This window comes from Oncorhynchus keta, chromosome 3 (genome assembly GCF_023373465.1).
Source record: "Oncorhynchus keta strain PuntledgeMale-10-30-2019 chromosome 3, Oket_V2, whole genome shotgun sequence".
NCBI classification, from domain to species: domain Eukaryota; kingdom Metazoa; phylum Chordata; class Actinopteri; order Salmoniformes; family Salmonidae; genus Oncorhynchus; species Oncorhynchus keta.
This window is the reverse complement of record NC_068423.1, coordinates 9,467,834-9,486,629: the sequence shown is the minus strand read 5'-3', so window position 1 is coordinate 9,486,629 and position 18,796 is coordinate 9,467,834. Positions and strand designations below refer to the sequence as shown.

The 18,796-nt window shown below is 46.0% G+C and overlaps 1 protein-coding gene across 2 annotated transcripts in view; it reads left to right on the top strand.

Annotated features, from left to right (window-relative positions):
* Window positions 1–598: 598 nt before the first annotated feature.
* The window catches only part of ntn2 (netrin 2), a 62,309-nt gene continuing 44,111 nt past the window's right edge, over window positions 599–18,796 (top strand). Inside the window, exons 1-2 of one of the 2 annotated variants that reach the window (XM_035748096.2) lie at window positions 599–756; window positions 15,801–16,975. In XM_035748096.2, the coding sequence (XP_035603989.1) occupies window positions 15,907–16,975 (1,069 nt within the window). In that variant the 5' untranslated portion in view covers window positions 599–756; window positions 15,801–15,906. Of the gene's footprint in view, window positions 757–4,726; window positions 5,162–15,800; window positions 16,976–18,796 lie in introns of those variants that run through there. The other variant, XM_035748090.2, reaches the window with a different exon arrangement.

Here is an 18,796-nt window from a genome sequence, read left to right as displayed (position 1 = left end):
TAATACTAATTTTAGGCAGTCCTTTTCCCTAGTGCTACTTAAATATTTTAGAGGGAGTTTGGCATTTCTCTCTCACCTCCAAATGTAGGCTTAAGTCTATAATAGGCCTAACGTTATCAACTGTCCAGAAAATATTTCCAATCCTGTTTTGTGTTATTGTCAATACAGATTGACGAGCGGGAAAATTATCTTCCCGCTCTTTTATGAGCACGTCCCATATCGTCAGTTGTGTCCACCACACCTGACATCGATTCACTAATTAGACAAGATGCAGGACAAGCTTTGCTATTCTTTCAGTATTTATTTGTCAGTGTGAGTTAGGTGGGTATAAGGTCTCCAATTTGTCTGTATATTTTGCGTTGTTGGTAGCCTATTTTTTTTGCTTTCGAGTTTGCGTTCGATTTTAGTTGCATTTAGGGGACTATTAGCGGTTGCGTTTTGAATGGCCTACAGTTGCATGTGCGAAGCGCGTTCAGAAGAGGGCGCACTCTACCCACTTACATGTAGGTGTGGAAATTCCCTCAGAGGAAGGTACCTTCGGATCTTGCGCTCAACAGCGGAGATGCCAAAAATGAAGCTAGGCAAAAGCCGGAGGCTGACATTTTCTTAAAGGTGTCCGCCGCAGGGAACCCAACGCTGTAGAACGGAGCTTTGGAAAAATCCCTGGAGCTTGTTTTTGAGACAAAATCAGTAATCCAAGTGCAGCAACACAAAGGACCGCAGAGCGCTCCCCGCTTGGATTCACTGTGACAGCAAGTGAGTGTGTTGCCTGTTCTTACTCTTGCTTTCATTCTTCCTTTGATGTAGCCTAATCTGTCACCACTTGTAATTAGAGTGATAATCTACCTAGATTAGTGCCTGCCTAGTTTAGTTCCTTTGTCCAGGACAAATGGGACAGTTACAGTGGGATGGAGATGTTTGAGTGGTGCATGTTTCATGCTGTGTGCATGCATCGTTCATAGGCCTATTTACCGTATTAAAATGTTACTACTTGTTAAATGGTTACTGCATGGAGACCAGGCTAAACTATATGCATGTAGGCTAAACTACATCATGGAGCACTGTTTAGTAGCCAATTTCATATTCCTTTTATGACTGCTTGGTTTAAATTGGCATGATCACCCATGTAATCAAATTGCTGTTCCATCAAAAGGTAATAATTGAGGTTTACAGATTGATGGGTCAGGGTTAAATGCTTTCAAATGATTACTGCCCTCTACTGATATCATTAACAAACTAAGCAGATTAAAAATGACATTATTTTGACAACACCATCCAATAAGATTGTAAATCTTTCCAAGCAATCTAAGCCTTTACACATACACAGCAATGAAAAATATTATTATGACAGAGATGAAGTCAACTTAGTGAGTGGAAAAAGTAGATGGGTCTATTTCTTGATCGAGGTTTTGCAGACTTGTGTATTTAAAACAAAGGATGTATAAAACTTAGAGATGAAGGGTCCTATATAACAAATACAGAGCTTTAAGTTGAACATGTATTCATAACTGTATTAGCCCTGTTCCATGTTGATGATAGGGAAAATATTCAGATTATATAACTGCCAAAAAGGTTGAGGGGAGAGACGCCATAGAAGAGAGGATAATGTGAAGGAAGGGTAGAGGGAAGCAAGGAAAGTAAAGGGAGAAGAAGGGCGAGGGAGGCTCTGAAAAGAGGAGATGAATAGCAATACTGGAGAGGAAGAGGAATGAGAAAAGTTTGACAAGGGAGGAAAGGAAAATTACATTTTAAATACTTTCACGTTATATGGCAATTGGTTATAAGACAATAGAGGGGGGTTTATTCATGTGTTCACCTATTGTTAACACTACATAACAAAAAGTATGTGGACACCTGCTCGTCGAACATCTCATTCCAAAATCATGGGCAATAATATGGACTTGGTCCCCCCCCCTTTGCTCCTATAACAGCCTTCACAAATCTGACAAGGCTTTCCACTAGATGTTGAGGGACATGCTTCCATTCAGTCACAAGAGCATTAGTGAGGTCAGGCACTTATGTTGGGCAATTAGGCCTGTCTCGAAGTTAGCGTTCCATTTCAACCCAAAGGTATTTGATGGGGTTGAGGTCAGGGCTCTGTGCAGGCCAGTCAAGTTCTTCCACACCATCCCGACAAACCATTTCTCTATGGACCTCACTTTGTGCATGGGAGCACTGTAATGCTGAAACAGGAAAAGGCCTCAAGGCCTCAAAGTTGGAAGCACAAAATCATGTAGAATGTCATTGTATGCTCTAGTGTTAAGATATTCCTTCACTGGAACTAAGGGGCCTAGCCCAAACCATGAAAAACAGCCCCAGACCATTATTCCTCATCCATCAAACTTTACAGTTGGCGCTATACATTCGGGCAGATAGCATTCTCCTGGCATCCGCCAAACCCAGATTCATCCGTCGGACTGTCAGATGGTGAAGTGTGATTCATCACTCCAGAGAACGCATTTCCACTGCTCTAGAGTCCAATGGCAGCGAGCTTTACTCCACTCCAGCCAACGCTTGGCATTGCGCATGGTGATCTTAGGCTTGTGTGCGGCTGCTCGGCCATGGAAACCCATTTCATGAACCTCCTGACAAACAGTTATTGTGCTGACGTTGCTTCCAGAGGCACTTTGGAACTTGGTAGTAAGTGTTGCATCCAATAACAGACCATTTTTAAGCGCTTCAGCACTTGGCGGTCCCTTTCTGTGAGCTTGTGTGACCTACCACTTCGCTGCTGAGACGTTGTTGCTCCTAGATGTTTCTACTTCACAATAACAGCACTTACAGTTGACCAGGGCAGCTCTAGCAGGGCAGACATTTGACCAACTAACTTGTTGGAAAGGTGGCATTCTATGACGGTGCCATGTTGAAAGTCACAGAGGTCTTCAGTAAGGCCATTCTTCTGCCAATGTTTGTCTATGGAGATTGCATGGCTGTGTGCTCGATTTTATACACAAGTCAGCAATGAGGGTGGCTGAAATAGCCAAATGCACTCATTTGAAGGGGTGTCCACATAGTTTTGTATATAGAGTGTATTAGCCTCTCACACCGAGAAGAGAAGATAGGACTCAGGAAAGTAGGGGAGGAGAGGAAGATGAGACTGGGATAAACTCAGGCACAGAGCCTGGAAAAATAGGAACGAAGAGACACTTTTGCTGCCCTCTGTATTTGTTATTTACTTCTCCTCCACCCCCCTAAACCTGTCCACTGCACACTATTCCATTATTATCTGTTGACTATTTCTCTCTGTCATTCAGGTCAATAGTATGACAGACAGATGCGAAAACACACACACACACACACACACACACACACACACACACACACACACACACACACACACACACACACACACACACACACACACACACACACACACACACACACACACACACACACACACTGCACTCTCTCTGTAAATCATGCTCAAACTTTATAATGTAAGATTTTTTAGGGCTAAGAGAATATTAAAAGATCCATTGTTTTGGTTCAAAAATTTCCAAAAGAACAAATGAATCAGTTGTTGTATAGCCTGGTGCTGTTACCCCCAGTGGATGGTGCAGTAAATACACTAAGAATGTTGATCAGCTTACAATGGAGTCAGGAGGCACGAAGGATTTGAAAGAACGCATGGGGTGCAGGGGCACGAAATAACGGTGTGTGTAATTATTCATTGCTACACCTGCAATAACACACCGGACCGAATATGCGTACACTGTAAATGAAAGGTTTAGAATATAAACTAAACATGATAGTCCCGTCGAGAGTTGTTAAATTAATTGCGCAAATATTCTCCGTTTACCAACTCGGTTTTTATGCACAAACGCACAGTGACATAATGCACGTTTAGCCTACTCACGCTGACAAAGCATATGCCACATAATCTATGGCCTACTAACAAATTAACCACGAGGAATTATGAATGAGGGGGTTCTTTATTGATGCAATGCTGTTATTCTTACCCCTCGCCATAGTGGCGCATGAGGGACACTGTGGGCCTGAAGGGACCTCTCTGAAAATGAGAACGCATAGATCTGCAGAAAATACCTCCAATCTCTAAACGTCCTTACAATAGGCCTGTTCTTGAATCCTCAACCAAAGACCGTCGCTGCAAGCAAAATAGAATACCCGTTTATTTAATTAGGTGCCCCCTTGTCTGTCATAATATGCATGTCCTATATGTGGCTGTTTTGGAGCGTTGGCGTCCACTAATATGACCAAGCTGGTTCTGGCTATTATTATAATTAATACGTTATAACAATCGCATCTGCCTCTAGTTTCTGCGAGCCCTCGAGCCCCCTCAACTGAGTTTCAACAAGTTCAATGTTTTGTGTTCTCATTACGACCGCCATATGGTTGCCAGCGAAAACACCAAGCATCGGGCATTCATTTTAGCACGCTCACGGTAACACAAGCATTATAGCAACGGAGGTATAGGCCTATAATGGTTGTCAAATGATACGCGCTGGTTTGTTCAGTTATAGCTCTTCGTTTGACAACACTTACAAAGGTTGATATGGTTAGTGTATTTTTTATATTTAAGTTATTTACTCCACATTATTGTGAGGCAAAGATGCACATTGCTCATTACTTCAAATATCTCTCTCTCTCTCTCTCTCTCTCTCTCTCTCTCTCTCTCTCTCTCTCTCTCTCTCTCTCTCTCTCTCTCTTTCTCTCTTTCTCTCTTTCTCTCTCTCTTTCTCTCTCTCTCTCTCTGCGGTCGCGACTGTGATCCAAGACGCTCTTGCGCGCAAGGTTAAGAAAATCTGGAATTGATTTTAATGGGGAGTAGCCTATCCCTCGCTTGCTTTTCAACCTATGGATGTATTGGTCTCTTTTCACTTGTACTGGACGGAGCGGGCGAGTGCAGTGGCTCACCTCTGTACTGTGTCCCCCTTGCCTTGCTCATGATATCTGTCGCTTTTGGAGAATACTGAACGTGCCTCTATTTCTAAACAGCTTTGTATAATGTACCGTCCTCGAAACGCTCGAGACTGAGCAGACGGGACTTGTCCATTGCGTTTGGGAAGAAGATTTTCTTCTGACAGATGCACATTTATTTTTGATTGTTTTGGACCTGAAACGTTGGACTGTGTTGTCGTTTTAAGAATCGCCAATACACCGCTCTTGGGCAAGTTTGATGTCCATTTTACGCATTTAACACGTGAGTTTACGAAGTCAATTTCAGTCATTTCCAGTAGCCTATGTTTGTCTGTCTTCATATGCTCCATTATTTAGTTCACATTCATGAAGTTTTATCAAATGTATTTCACTGTGGGATTTTTTATTTCTTCTGATATATTATAAGGCTGATCCACTATGCGTAAAGCACTGTTAATTACGCAGTTGTCTAATTAATATCTTTAATAAATGTTTGCTCCTTATGAATTCAATTCACATTATTTAATTATTGCAATACGGTTTATAGTTATTATTTTGTAGGAGAAAAAGTTAAGGTAGGCGTTATTATGTCACGCTTGAAATGATGGGGCAATATCCACCCTATAATTTGTTCAGATGAATACTTATTAGTATTGTTTATGGTAATACAAGTATAGTGTAGTAATATTACGGTTAGTCGTTTTTGTAGGAAACCTCTGGGCGCACTGAAATGGAGAGGCAAGGCGGACAGGTGGGCGATCAAAGAGCGCGGTGAGCGAGATCTAGCGTGCGGTGTGAACTCTCCTTAGTTTACAGCTGCCCCGTGGGTCCAAGGAAAGAACGAGAAAAACAGCCTACACGGATACTTTAATATAGGTTGCAAGTAGTAGGTAGAGTCCATGTGTTTTAATATCAGTCCAATCTAGGCTAAATACAGATGCCAAACCAAGCAGCACTCCTCGTATCCCGCTTTCGAATGTAGCGGACACCTTATGCCAAATCTCCCAATGCGTTTGTCAATTCTAATATTTTCCCTTCACTTTGACGTCACCGCATTCGTATAGAAAAACACGAGAATGGAAGATTAGGAAGTTATATTTTCTGTCTTGAAGCTTATAGGAACATGCTACTTGGGATCCTTGGGACTTCCATACCCCATTGTCGTTGACATTTGAAATGGTTAAGGTTAAGGTTAGGTACGGATTATGGTTCAAATTAGGGTACGGGTAAATTAAGGTTAGGGTTAGAGTTTAGGGACATCACAAGGATTCCGATTAACCAATGCTGATACCAGCAAGTTTAAACCCCACCAGTAATTAAATTAATTGAAGGACAGCATTGTTGAGAGATACAAGTCAGAACTAAATATTTTCTATGTGATTAATTTATATGAATACAAGTTTGAAAAAAAAAATCTTGACAAAAATGATTGGCAAGTTTTCTTGTCTTGGCAAGCCTGATTTGGCTGATATGGCACTGAGCATGAGTCCTATGAAACTATTCACCTTGCAATTATAATTAGGAGGCCCGTCTTTTTCCCAACACTCACATCCTATAGAGTATAGGCTACATATTACAGACTAGCAGTAAAAAGCAGACAAGCTGCGGGGAGAAAGAGTTACACCACAACTGCAATAGATTCCTTATCTTAAATGCTTCGATTGAGCTAAGGTATGGCCCTATTAGAGATTAAAGAGTGTCAGCCACTTGACCCACTTATCCTCATTCTCCTGGCAAATTGCTGGAAGCCATCCAGAAAGATGGTGTTGTTGATACACGCTTAAGTTGTTCACTCAGATAAAGAAAGCGTTGATGTGGTTTTAACTGTGGAATGTGGCAACCTTATGAGCAGGATTGTCTGGTCAAATGCAACAACGGCACTGTTATTCATATAGGAATGTCCGTACTTGTTTTTGTGAATTAATCATAGTCATTTAATTGCATCATGTTATGATCCATCAATAACACACAGTCAAAGGTTGAGCCAGGAGTCACCAGGGCTCAGGCACACGGGTGTGTAAACTAATCCACAGGAACTCACTCCAGCAGGTTTATAAACTCCTTCTGGTGGTGGTGTGTGTGTGTGTGTGTGTGTGTGTGTGTGTGTGTGTGTGTGTGTGTGTGTGTGTGTGTGTGTGTGTGTGTGTGTGTGTGTGTGTGTGTGTGTGTGTGTGTGTGTGTGTGTGTGTGTGTGTGTGTGTGTGTGTGTGTGTGTGTGTGTGTGTGTGTGTGTGGTAACGTAAGCAGATCATTTTCTCTGTGCTTTTCAAGGCAGGATTCCTTGGGACTCTTGGCTCCGTCCACCTGAACAAGTAAAGTCAACACATCCAATATATTTTTCTTCTCTGGTTTGAACAGCTTGAAGGGGGGAAGGAATGCTGCTGGTTCTTTTCCCCCCACTTTTTCTTCTTCTTTCGGTGGGCCTGAGACAGCTGTTGGTTTGCAGAGATCAACATTTGTCATCCTTAACAAACGAAACAAGCTGATTGGAGTGTTAAGCTAAGTCCACACATTTGACTCAACTTTGACCCTTTATGGAAGAACAGCCAGTGAGCCCGAGTATCGCAGATTCATCTGATTCATATCTGAACCTATTCATCATCTTTGGCTTTAGCACCAAAAGGGGAATGCCCATGTAGTTCTCTTTCCCCCAAATCTACTGCATCATTTTTATGCTGTGTCTAATGGTTTGGCATAGGCCTTCAAAAGTGGCTTTTCACAAGGAATCAGAATGGGCCTATCTCTGCTCTTCCTCAGTTGTAACTGTTGACACTCTGCACACAGAAATGTAACTCTTTACTAGGGAGATGGAGTGTGGGGATAGATAGATAGGTAGACTGGTGGCAGTGTGATGAGTGACCATCCTTAGCACCCAACCACACCACATCTCCCTTCCACCTTTTACATTGGAGGTGGGAGGGAAGACAAAACACTGTCTCTTCTGTCTTTTATAAGTGTGTGTCGGTGTCGGTGCAAGCCGGACGCCCCTGTTTAACTGCTGCTCGTCATTCGTCAGTGTGACGCCTCACGCACCCCTTCCCGTGGGATGATCCCGGGCCGAGATTCCGAAGCTCCATCCCACCGCTCCCCGCTCCCTGCCAAGTCTGCATGTGTCAGCAGCACACATTTCCTCCAGATGCAGAAGGGTGTGTGAGGTCTGTGCGTGTGCGTTTGTGCTCAGGGTGTTTTGACCACCCTGCTATCTAAATAATTTTAAAGTTGAACTCTTGTTTAATCTCAATTATCAATAAAGAAAATGCCATTAGTGTACGCATGCAGGTGTTTTAGTTCTATCTGAAGGAATCCAATACTTCCTTTGGTCTGGGGTGAGTTGTTGTCGACTCACTCGCTGTCGACAGGCACCGCATGTCTGGCCTTCCCAAAGGTACAACAACCACATGTGTTCGCCCCATAGCCCCAGCTCCAGCTCATCTCAATGACAGCCAGTCAGCATGTGGGCACAGGGGGTTAGGGGGACACAGGGAAACAGGGCCAGTAAAATAGCAGGTGACTGTCATAAACAGAGCCTGGCTATCTTCTCTTTTCCTCTGGCCCCCGGGGGGCTGCCATGGCAACATGAAGGAGCAGACCAGCTCGGTGGACCGGGAGGGCCTCTCTCCCTCTCTGTCTCTCTTTTCCCTCCCCTCCCGGCCATAACTCACCGCTGTGCAGTGTACCATTACCCTGCTCCAGCCTGGAAAATGGACATCACCATTGAGCTCTGTGTGGAAAGGGAGGGAGATAATGGGAGGAGTAGAAGGAGAGAGGTGGAGAGCGAGGGATAAGGGGAAGGGTGGGTTGTCTGATGATTCAGCCCCTGCCTTCAAAAACTCTGGCACCCCTGATAATGTATGGGGCTCCGTGTGTGTGAATGAGAGCGCATGTGTTTGTCTGAGTGTGTGTGGTGTGCATGCCCGTGCCTATGTGTGAATGAGAGCGTTTGTGTGAGTGTGTGTGTGTATGTGTGTGGTGTGTGTGTGTGCGTATGTATGTGAGCGGTAAGAGCATTTTGAACACTTAATAAAATTATTTGTGGTATCCCCCATCAGTTCAAAGTGGCCCAGCTAGCTCTGGCTGTGGGGAAGTCTCTTGTACAATGGAAAAAGCTTTTTTCCTGTTGGAGGGCTCGGGGAGAAACCGCAAGCCTGCCTACCGCAGAGCCAACCATCAAAGGGCTTTGAAGCACACACCTCAACCCCCCCTCTACAAACCACTTCCCACTCCCTCTGATCCAGGAACAGCTCACCTGGCACTTCTGACCACCACGTCCGACCGTACCATGGTTACGCGCACCCCCACCATGGGAAATCGAAAACTCCTCGTAGCGTCCATGAAAAGCCATGTATGAAAGACATCTAAGGTGGTTCCCCAATCCACTTAAATCCTGTCATCCGGACCCAGTATGTTGGAATAGGCCTGTAGGCCTTACACATGGAATTGTCACTGATGTCTCCATATTGTGAGATCTTAATTTAGAAGATCCGGACGGGAAGTCTCCTGTCTTTTCTCTGACGTCTCACACAGCAGTGGGTGTCATCAGTCCCATCTTGAGAACACATGTAGGGGGAAATATATTTCTTTTTTTAAAAGCGGATCACAGCTTGACACAGGCTATAAATGCTTTTGGCGAAGGCCAAACCGCCAGCACATTATGAAATGAACAAGCCTCTATCTCCTCATTAGCCAAGGTATATTTCTCCCTGATTCCCGTATAAAACATGTTTCATATGAAAGGTATGTGTTCTATGAAACTCAGGGATGAGCTCAAGCCCTTATTCTTTCCCAGACTGCACAGTTAAAATCTCCATGTCCTCAAACCAAGATGGGGTGGGGGGATTTGTAGGCCTATTATAGGATGGCAACAATGTATTGTATGGAAAGGCAGTATTACATTGTATCTCTCTCTTTCTCGGTCTCTCTTGGTTTCTCTCTCTCTCTCTGGTCACAGTTGTTCTATCATTCTCTTGTTCTTTGACCCCCCACACACACACACACTATCTCTTCTCCAAACTCAGTAAGCTCAAAGGAGGAAGCCATTCTAAACCTAGTGTGTGTGAGTCTGTTAGTAGCAGGGTGAAAGGTCAGGTTTGTGTCCTCTAGGTCTAACACCCCCCTTTATGGTATGGGTTATGATTGGGTGGCTGTAAACTGATCCTAGATCAGTGATAAGGTACTTGTACCCAGAGCAGTGAGTCATGTATGATGTCAGGGACTCGAGACCTAAAACCTCCTCTCGGGATCTCTCCATGGTACTGAACCACGACATCACAGAGTCAGTTAGGCCACTCTATAGGCTACCGCACATTACATCAGAGTAAATTAGGTAGATCAGCAAATAGGGTCAACCTCATCCCCACGTCAGGTTGATTTAAGGTCAGTGATGCATTGTTCCCCCTAATGGTGAAGGCTAGGATTGGTAAGGGAATGCAGATCCTAGATCTTTGCATATGGGCATCTTAAGGCTTCCTCTCGTTTGGCTGGGTGTTTGTGTATGTTGTTTCTATTTACCTGATGTTTGCTAGTGTATTTGTTGGAGTTCGTTGTCCCTAAGCAAGTGTTAGTACAGTACTTTGCCTGTCTGTCCGTCTTGATGTGAACAAATTAACCTTTTTCTGACACTATTTCACCCATGAGTCGACCTTGCGCCATGTTTGCAGTCTCACATCCCTCCCTTTCCATGCCACAGACTCTTACTCACAGACCAAAAACCCCAAATTCACAGAATGAACAGAAAATACCCCTAATATCAGCATTTTTTGCCTCCCTTTGTAGTGGAGTGTAACGCAGAGAACCCCCGAGCTTAGTACAGCTTCCTGTCTGGATCTATGAGAAGTAGCCTGACCTGCCTCCTCTCCTCTACTCTTAGTAGTTCTGGATCAGGTTCTGTTTTAATAACTACTGGAGAGTAGGCTGGGCCGCAGCGGCTGCATTCCTCTCCTGGGCGTTCTCGCTCTCTTAGAATGGAGAGGGAAAGAGAGAAACTGCTCTCTGCCCCTGAAAACCACCTTCTGTGGCACACTGTGTGTCTCTTTGTGTCAGAGATAGTCCCCCAGCGCTGGACTATGGGGGAGGTTCCCTCCCTTTACAGTTTTGTCATTTAGCAGATGCTCTTATCCAGAGCGACTTACAGTAGTTAGTGCATACATTTTCAAATTTGTTCATTTTCTCTCTCTTTCTCTTCTGGTTCAGAGCAGGTGTGAGACTTTTCAAAATTTGTCAGTGACCCCCCTGCTAATGACACCCTCAGCTATGAGAATTGACCCCTTCTTGCCGCTGTTCCTCTCCTGCTCTCTTGTTCACTTGTTCCATCATCAGATTTGGTTTGTGCCACTAATACCCTATTGCCAGTGGACTGTCAATCACGTGTATTTACCCTGTGCGTGTGGTGTGTGTGTGTGTGTGTGTAGGGGATTTGCTCAGTCAATCAACCCCACCCATTTAAATGCATACGCTGCATCTTCCATAGTTATGACTGGACTCTGATAGACAGTGTACAGTAGTTCCCTCTTGTTCACATTTAAGAAGTCCTCCACGGTTGCCACAGCTGCTAACAGGCCAATCAGGGATTACTGTACACTGGGCCCAGTGACAGACAGACATTGGGGCACCCGGCCTAGCCTCCTCCCAGGGTCATCTGAGTGGAGGAGCCCCAAGGAGATCCATTCAGCCTCGTGGTGAGAGGGCCACCCCCCTAGCACACTGCCCCAGCATGGGAGTCCCTGACTGGGCTACGAGGTGGATCAGCTGTCCCTCTCCCCCTGCACCCCTCTAGTTCTCCCTCCCCCCGGTCCCCCACGCCCAAGCCAAATAAAGCCTCTCAGCACCTCCTGTTTTCCTAATCCGTGAACTCTGACAGAGGAGCTGCGCTTGAAAGAGACACAACTCAACATGGGATGATCTCCTGGTGACGGGAAAGCTGAAAAAACGCTCCCCGGAATTTCGCAGCCAGGACCACCCTATTCCTCTCTCTCCTATCCCCCCCCCTCCTTATTGTTGATTGAACCTCTTAGGCAAAAACCTATTGGATCAGTTCCAATCACATAAACACCCTGATATTCCTTGTGACATTGCAGGACCTTGTAGAACCAGAACCAGCAAGCGGCTGATAACTTGTCATGTATTCCATGCACATAAAGCCATATATCAACCTGGGGAAATAAATTGGTTAACCTCTCGGGACTCAGAAGCAGTAAAGCATCTTGTCGCGTGCAGTGTTAGATTGCAAGCACTGGCCATTTCAGTCCTTACTGAATGACTAGGCACTTTAGCCAAGTGGGTGGAAATACTGTCGTTTTTTTTTAAGCAGGTTTGTGTGTTTAGGCGATTAGATTTCAATTGAACCTGTAAGCCTAGCACATGACATGCGGAGCGCTCCACTTGTAAGATGTAGCCTCTCGTTGGTAGTTAGCCGTAGTTAGAGTCAAATAGCAAAGCGTTTCTGTGTGGTATTCCCTACTCCTCACAAACATTCACACTGCTGTTGCTACTTCAACCACATTTAATTAGATACAGCGTCTGCCCCTGTCGAGAAGAACTTGTGGCTTGTGGAAAAGCTCTGTCAATGCTGAGAGCAGCAGATCATTTATTGCTGAAGCTCAAACTTACCCGAGTGTTTCGGAGAAGTCAGCCTATGTCTCTCCGCTGGCGTCTCGGCTGAGAAGTTTGTGGAATTGGCACACACACTAGTCAAAATTCTACAGAGAACAAGCAAGTTGAACAATGTCGGTCAGTAACGTTTACATACCAAGGACACAGTCTTGTTCAGAGCTAGACTAGAGCTAGACTAGTGGTTAGCTTGAGTTGTTAGCTGTAGTGTATGCTTTTACTGTTAGCTTATGTTTTGAAAAGCTAACACAGAGTTGCTATTTTTGTATTTTTTTATTTAACCTTTATTGAACTAGGCAAGTCAGTTAAGAACAAATTCTTATTTACAATGACGGCCTACCCTGGCCAAACCCTAACCCGGACAAAACTGGGCCAATTGTGCGCTGCCCTATGGGACTCCCAATCACTGCTGGTTGTGATAGAGCCTAGCTAGCTAGTGAGTGTTCTTTTCAGGGGGAACTGTTGAGGTGGAATTAGAGCGGCAATGGCACTGTTCCTCCTCTGTTTAACCTATGCGTCTCATCTGCCAGACGTGCTTGACAGCACCAGACCGCTGGAAGAATCTCCCGGCAGGCCGAGCAGAGATGTGTGTGGACCACACCATATTTAGTCATCCACAGGCCGCCACAGACCAACGATGTCGTCCTCCACCTTAATCTGTCTCCCCCTGTCTCTCCCTCCTTTTTTTAATCTCCCTCCCTCTACTCCCTCTTTCCATCTCTGTCACTTCCCCCTCTCCTTCGCTTTCTTTCTCTCCATCTCTGTCCTCACTCGCTCTCCCTTTTAGATGTCTCTGCCTTATCACTGTCACTCGTTCTCTTTCCATCTCTCTCTCTTCCCCCCTCCCTCCCTCCCTCCCTCCCTTCCTCCTTCTCTCTGCCTCTTTCAGTTATTTGTTTTGCTCTATCACTCTCAGACACTTTTCACCCCACTTTGTACCTCTCTGCCTTTCCAACCATGCTCCCTCTCTCTCACTGTCCGTCTCTGTAATAGTCACTGCAGCCCCCCTCCCTCTCTCTCTCTCTCTCTCTGTCCCTCCATCTCTCACCTCTCCCTCTCTCCGACGGGCGCGGCGCTGACGGAAGCTGGACCGCGATGCTAATGAGTTGCTAATTCCATCAGCGGTCTCCTCCTGTGGGCCTGACCTGGCTGCCTGGTCTGGCTGCCAGGCTTTGATGATGGAGTGCCTCCAATGATGTACTCCCGCCTGCTCACCCACTTTAGCCTTTCCCCTCAGACATGTCCCATTGATCATAGTCTTCCGCCCGGCACTCCTTGCCAAATCATTTATGAACCAGCCTCGTTCCATTCCTACTCTCCATTTTTCATTACATGGAATTTTATTTGATGTGAGGTGGACAGGTTTTTTTAGGTGCTCGGATGGCTGTGAGAGCATTCCATTCCGTACTTCAATTTGGCCTTAAGTACTGGTTAATGTTTGGGATGCAAAATAGTTGGTTTGTTTATTTGTGTGTCGCCTTTCTAGGTCCAAAGACTGTTCGCGAGAAAGTCAAATCATAGTTTACTTTGTTCCCATAGAACATTGTTAGGGAGATATATGTAACCACTCTCCCAGAAATGCACAAGAATGCATGTTTTGCGGCCAAGTTAAAATAAATAGATAAAGAAGTTGGAACAGAAATTTCAATGGTTTTCTATCTCGCTATCTCTATCTCTTTACATTTTGATGATCCTCTTTCTGTTCTTACCACGCGCGCACACACACACACACACACACACACACACACACACACACACACACACACACACACACACACACACACACACACACACACACACACACACACACACACACACACACACACACACCTCCAGCCAGAGGAGAGGCCAAATGGTAGAAGCTTAAGCAGTTGAGTAGAAAAGAGCACCCCTATTTACCGGACGACTGGGCTCTTTCTCCAGTGTTCTGAGAGTTGCTAGCTTTGGAACCCCTAAAAAAGAAAAGAACAGAACTTTTGTTTTTCGACTCATTTTAACTCGCTCCGTCTGCCTTCCTCCTCGACTGAAGTGCAAGGCAGATGCAGGCTTTTGTTTAGCCAAGGAGGGGAGGGATGCCCAATAAGAGAAGTGAGAGGAGGAGAAGGGGGGGCAACAGTTTCATTGTAGCTTAATAAATTCCTTGCAAAGACGATCGGGGCGCCTTCTCAACCTCTCGGCTGTCTGTCTCAAATGGGGTCCTTCCAGGCTTGACACCCCGGCAAATAAGGGTGGGATTAGGGAGGAAAAGCCCCGGGCTGAATACATCTCTTTTCTCCCTCCCTTTCTCGCTCTACCCGACATCTTTCTCTCATTCCCTCTCTCTCTCGCGCTCCTTCTCTCCCTCTTTCCCTCTTTGGAAACGAGAGGCCCCTGTCTGGTGTGGAGCCCATTTGAATGATCTCATCCAGGTACACTGACAGTCTGAGATTTATAGAGACCTTTCAGCCCAAACCAATGGCTTTGTTACAGCCAGCTCTGCCAATGGAGCCTTCCAGGAATCTGCCTCTGTAAAGAACATATTGTTGCCATTGTAGCCCACATATAGCTACAGTACCTGGGTACATGTCCAATGTTTTATGTTCAAATGGCATATAGCGTTGCACTTGCCTAGTGGGGGAAATAAATACTATATTGTGTTCAATGCTGTGTACAGCTAGTTATTTGTCTTTAGTTCCTCTTTAGGTCAGTGTTCTTTTACCGTTGAATTGGGGAGTTGGCTAAGGTCAAGTGTGGCTGACGGCTCTGCCCGTATATTTTGAACGGGGGATTATGGGGTGACTTCTGCCGCGCGCGCTGCCGAAGCACGACCAGAGTGCCTCGCCACGACCTGAATGGAGGTGCTGAAAGAGTGGCGCCATTGAAATTCAGGACTCGGTCGCTCCGGCCCCGGCCCCAAACATCTAAGATCTCTCTTTATATGGTCACTCTCTTTCTCTCTCTCACTCACTCGTTCTCCCCCACCACCCCCCCATCTCTCCCACTACCTCTTTTACAGGCTTTTAGTTAATGAAAACACTCCATTACTCATTATAAGGCCCTGAGGTGTTTTGACATGTCACAAACATGATATTTAGCTCATATGAGCAAGCTTACGGATATAGTAGGGTTGAATTGACGACAGTAAGATGACTGGAAGTGTTTTGGACGATTGGACGTGTCCACAATAGCATGAGAATATCTACATGACTGAACTGTGAATATTTTCATCAATAAGCAGAGGGCAAAAAAGTTATTTGTTGCTTTGAATCCTTTTATGACAAGCTCTGGCACTTATCTCTCCCTCTCTCTTTTCTTTCTCTTGTTTCTCTGTTTCACAGGACAGGCTGCGGTGGTCACGGTCACCCTAAAGGAAGGGTCTCCTTCCACTCCCCCTCTCACACCTACACATACACTCCCTCGGACACACACGCACACACACGCAGGATGAGGGAAGCCTGGAGGTGCCTGCTGGGGCTTTGCCTCCTGGCATGCTCTGCCTCTCCCGCCTCTCCTAACGGTGCTGCCAATCCCTTCGCTGGGCAGCAGACACCCCCAGACCCATGCTATGACGACGCAGGCGCTGCCCGCCGCTGTATCCCCGAGTTCATCAACGCCGCCTTTGGCAAGGAGGTGGCCGTGTCCAGTGTGTGCGGCCGGCCGACGCCGTCCCGCTCTTGTAGTGTGGTGGAGCGCGGTGATGAGCGGCCCTCAGTGCGCACCTGCCAGATCTGCGACGCGGCGGACCCGCGGCGTGCCCATCCGCCCTCCTACCTCACTGACCTCAACTCGGCCCACAACCTCACCTGCTGGCAATCGGAGAACCTGCACACCTCGCCGCACAACGTCACCCTCACCCTGTCGCTGGGCAAGAAGTTTGAGATCACCTACGTCAGCCTGCAGTTCTGCTCGCCCCGCCCTGAGTCACTGGCCATCTACAAGAGCATGGACTATGGCAAGAGCTGGACTCCTTACCAGTACTACTCGTCCCAGTGTCGGCGCATGTACAACCGGCCCAACAAGGCGGCCATCACCAAGCAGAACGAGCAGGAGGGCCTGTGCACCGATGGCCACACCGACCTCTACCCTCTATCCGGGGGGCTCATTGCCTTCAGCACTCTGGATGGGCGGCCTTCCGGGAAGGACTTTGACAACAGCCCTGTGCTCCAGGACTGGGTGACAGTCACTGACATCCGTGTAGTTTTCAGCCGGCCCCAGCTGCCACGTGAGCTAGGGGCAGGAGGAGTGGGGATAGGCGGGGGAGGCCGGATTGACGAAGACCCAATGGTACCGTCCACGTCTCTGCCGGCGTACTTCTACGCGGTGGGGGACTTCCAGGTGGGCGGGAGGTGTAAGTGCAACGGGCACGCCTCACGCTGCCTCAAAGACAAGGAGGGCAAGCTGGTGTGCGACTGCAAGCACAACACGGAGGGGCCCGAGTGTGACCGCTGCAAGCCCTTTCACTACGACCGGCCGTGGCAAAGGGCCAGCGCTCGCGAGGCCAACGAGTGTCTACGTGAGTCACTGCTCTAATCAGCATTTTTTATCAGTTTTGATTCTGTTCTTTTCAATTTTCCTAATTTCAACCATTTTTTACTCTCTTTGCATTTGCATTGTTGAATGTGTAGATTCATTAATTCAATCACACCTCATAACTATTGATTATTTAATATGGCAATGTTAGACAATTCATACACACACACACACACACACACACACACACACACACACACACACACACACACACACACACACACACACACACACACACACACACACACACACACACACACACACACACACACACACACACACACACAGATTCTTGAAATGTTTGTGTCATCATGGATTGGAATTCTTCAGTCCTCATGCAGTTTTTGAACAGAGGAAGGTGCTTGATGATCTGTGTAGTGGATTTACCATGTATTTGTGTCCTGCAACTTTGTTTTTTTGAGCAGTACAAATCACTCATTATAGAAATATGAGAATACTCATCAATTCAATGGCCACCATGTTGAAAGGACCATGACATTTTTGAGCAGGGTCTACTCCGTTTCTTATCTTTCTATATCCAGGCACCCCCCTATCTCTCCAACTCTCTCTCGCTCCCTCTCTCTCACCCTCTCTCCCTCTCTCCCCGCCCTACCCTTGAGTGAAGGAGGTATTCTCTTCCAGTGACAAGCTACTGAATGCGTCTCAGAATTCCTAATGAGGGAATGTGCGGGATGGGGATTGAGCCCTGTTGCACACCCACCCATCAGTGGGCTTGTGAGGCGAGACGGGCCCAACACAAACACACGTCTGTCTGGGATTCTGTGTGTCTCTCTCTCTCTCGCCTCCTTCTCCACATTATCCTCCCAAACGTCTGTGAATAATGAGTAAATTGTTGAAATACAGGTGGCAGTTCCTTTATGCGACAAGTAGCATACCATTTTCCCCCTTTAAATATGGACAAAACATGGGTAACGTTAACTTATATTTGAAAACAGCACATGGTGGTGTTTCTGGGTAGATTCAGCTTAAAACCGAATTAGTCATTTTCGGTATTATTAATTACAATCCCCCATTTTCTCTCTAATTTCAACAGCTCTTTCCCTGAAGCTATATTAAAGAGTTTGATTAATGCTCAATCTGTGTTCTATCTGAGGTTGCTGTAATGGTCTCAGCATTGCAGGTAAAGTTAAAATAAGATTTTGACAATAGTAAGGCTAGATGTGTGTGCTGCCTGAATACACAGGATGACCTGCTGTTGACACAGTTGAAGATGAGGGTGGAATGTTCCGGTGGCCAATGCCAAATGCAACCCATCCCCAACCCCCAACAGATTTACAGTACACCGAAATGCAGCAGCAGTATTTGTGATTTCTGTTTTATTAGCTCTATATACAGGACTCCTGAACACTCAACCCAACTTGATGTTTTCTGGGCTCCCCTCTGAAGTAAACACGCCCCCTCACGAACAAGTCTAAACAGCGAATGACAACAGTTCGAGTTGTTGGCACACCACGGCAGCTAAGTCATCCAAGAATGTAATTTGGCAGTGATTGCCATTACTTCAAGACATGTATTCAAAAAAGAACCATCCAGACACTCTCTGAAAGCTTGGCAAGTGAAATTGCAGTAATTTTAGCAAATTACCTTTTTATGGGATTACTGCGTTTTATGATAAAGTGAACACAGATTTTTTTAATATGTCAAATTTGGTTACTGCTTGTCAGTAATGATACTTTAAAAAACGGGCGGAGGTGGAACCCAATTCAGGTCAATTCTGCTTGTCATAAAAATGTGTAGCCATTGGAAAATAACACCGTATTAGAAGCCACTGTCCCACGTGTTC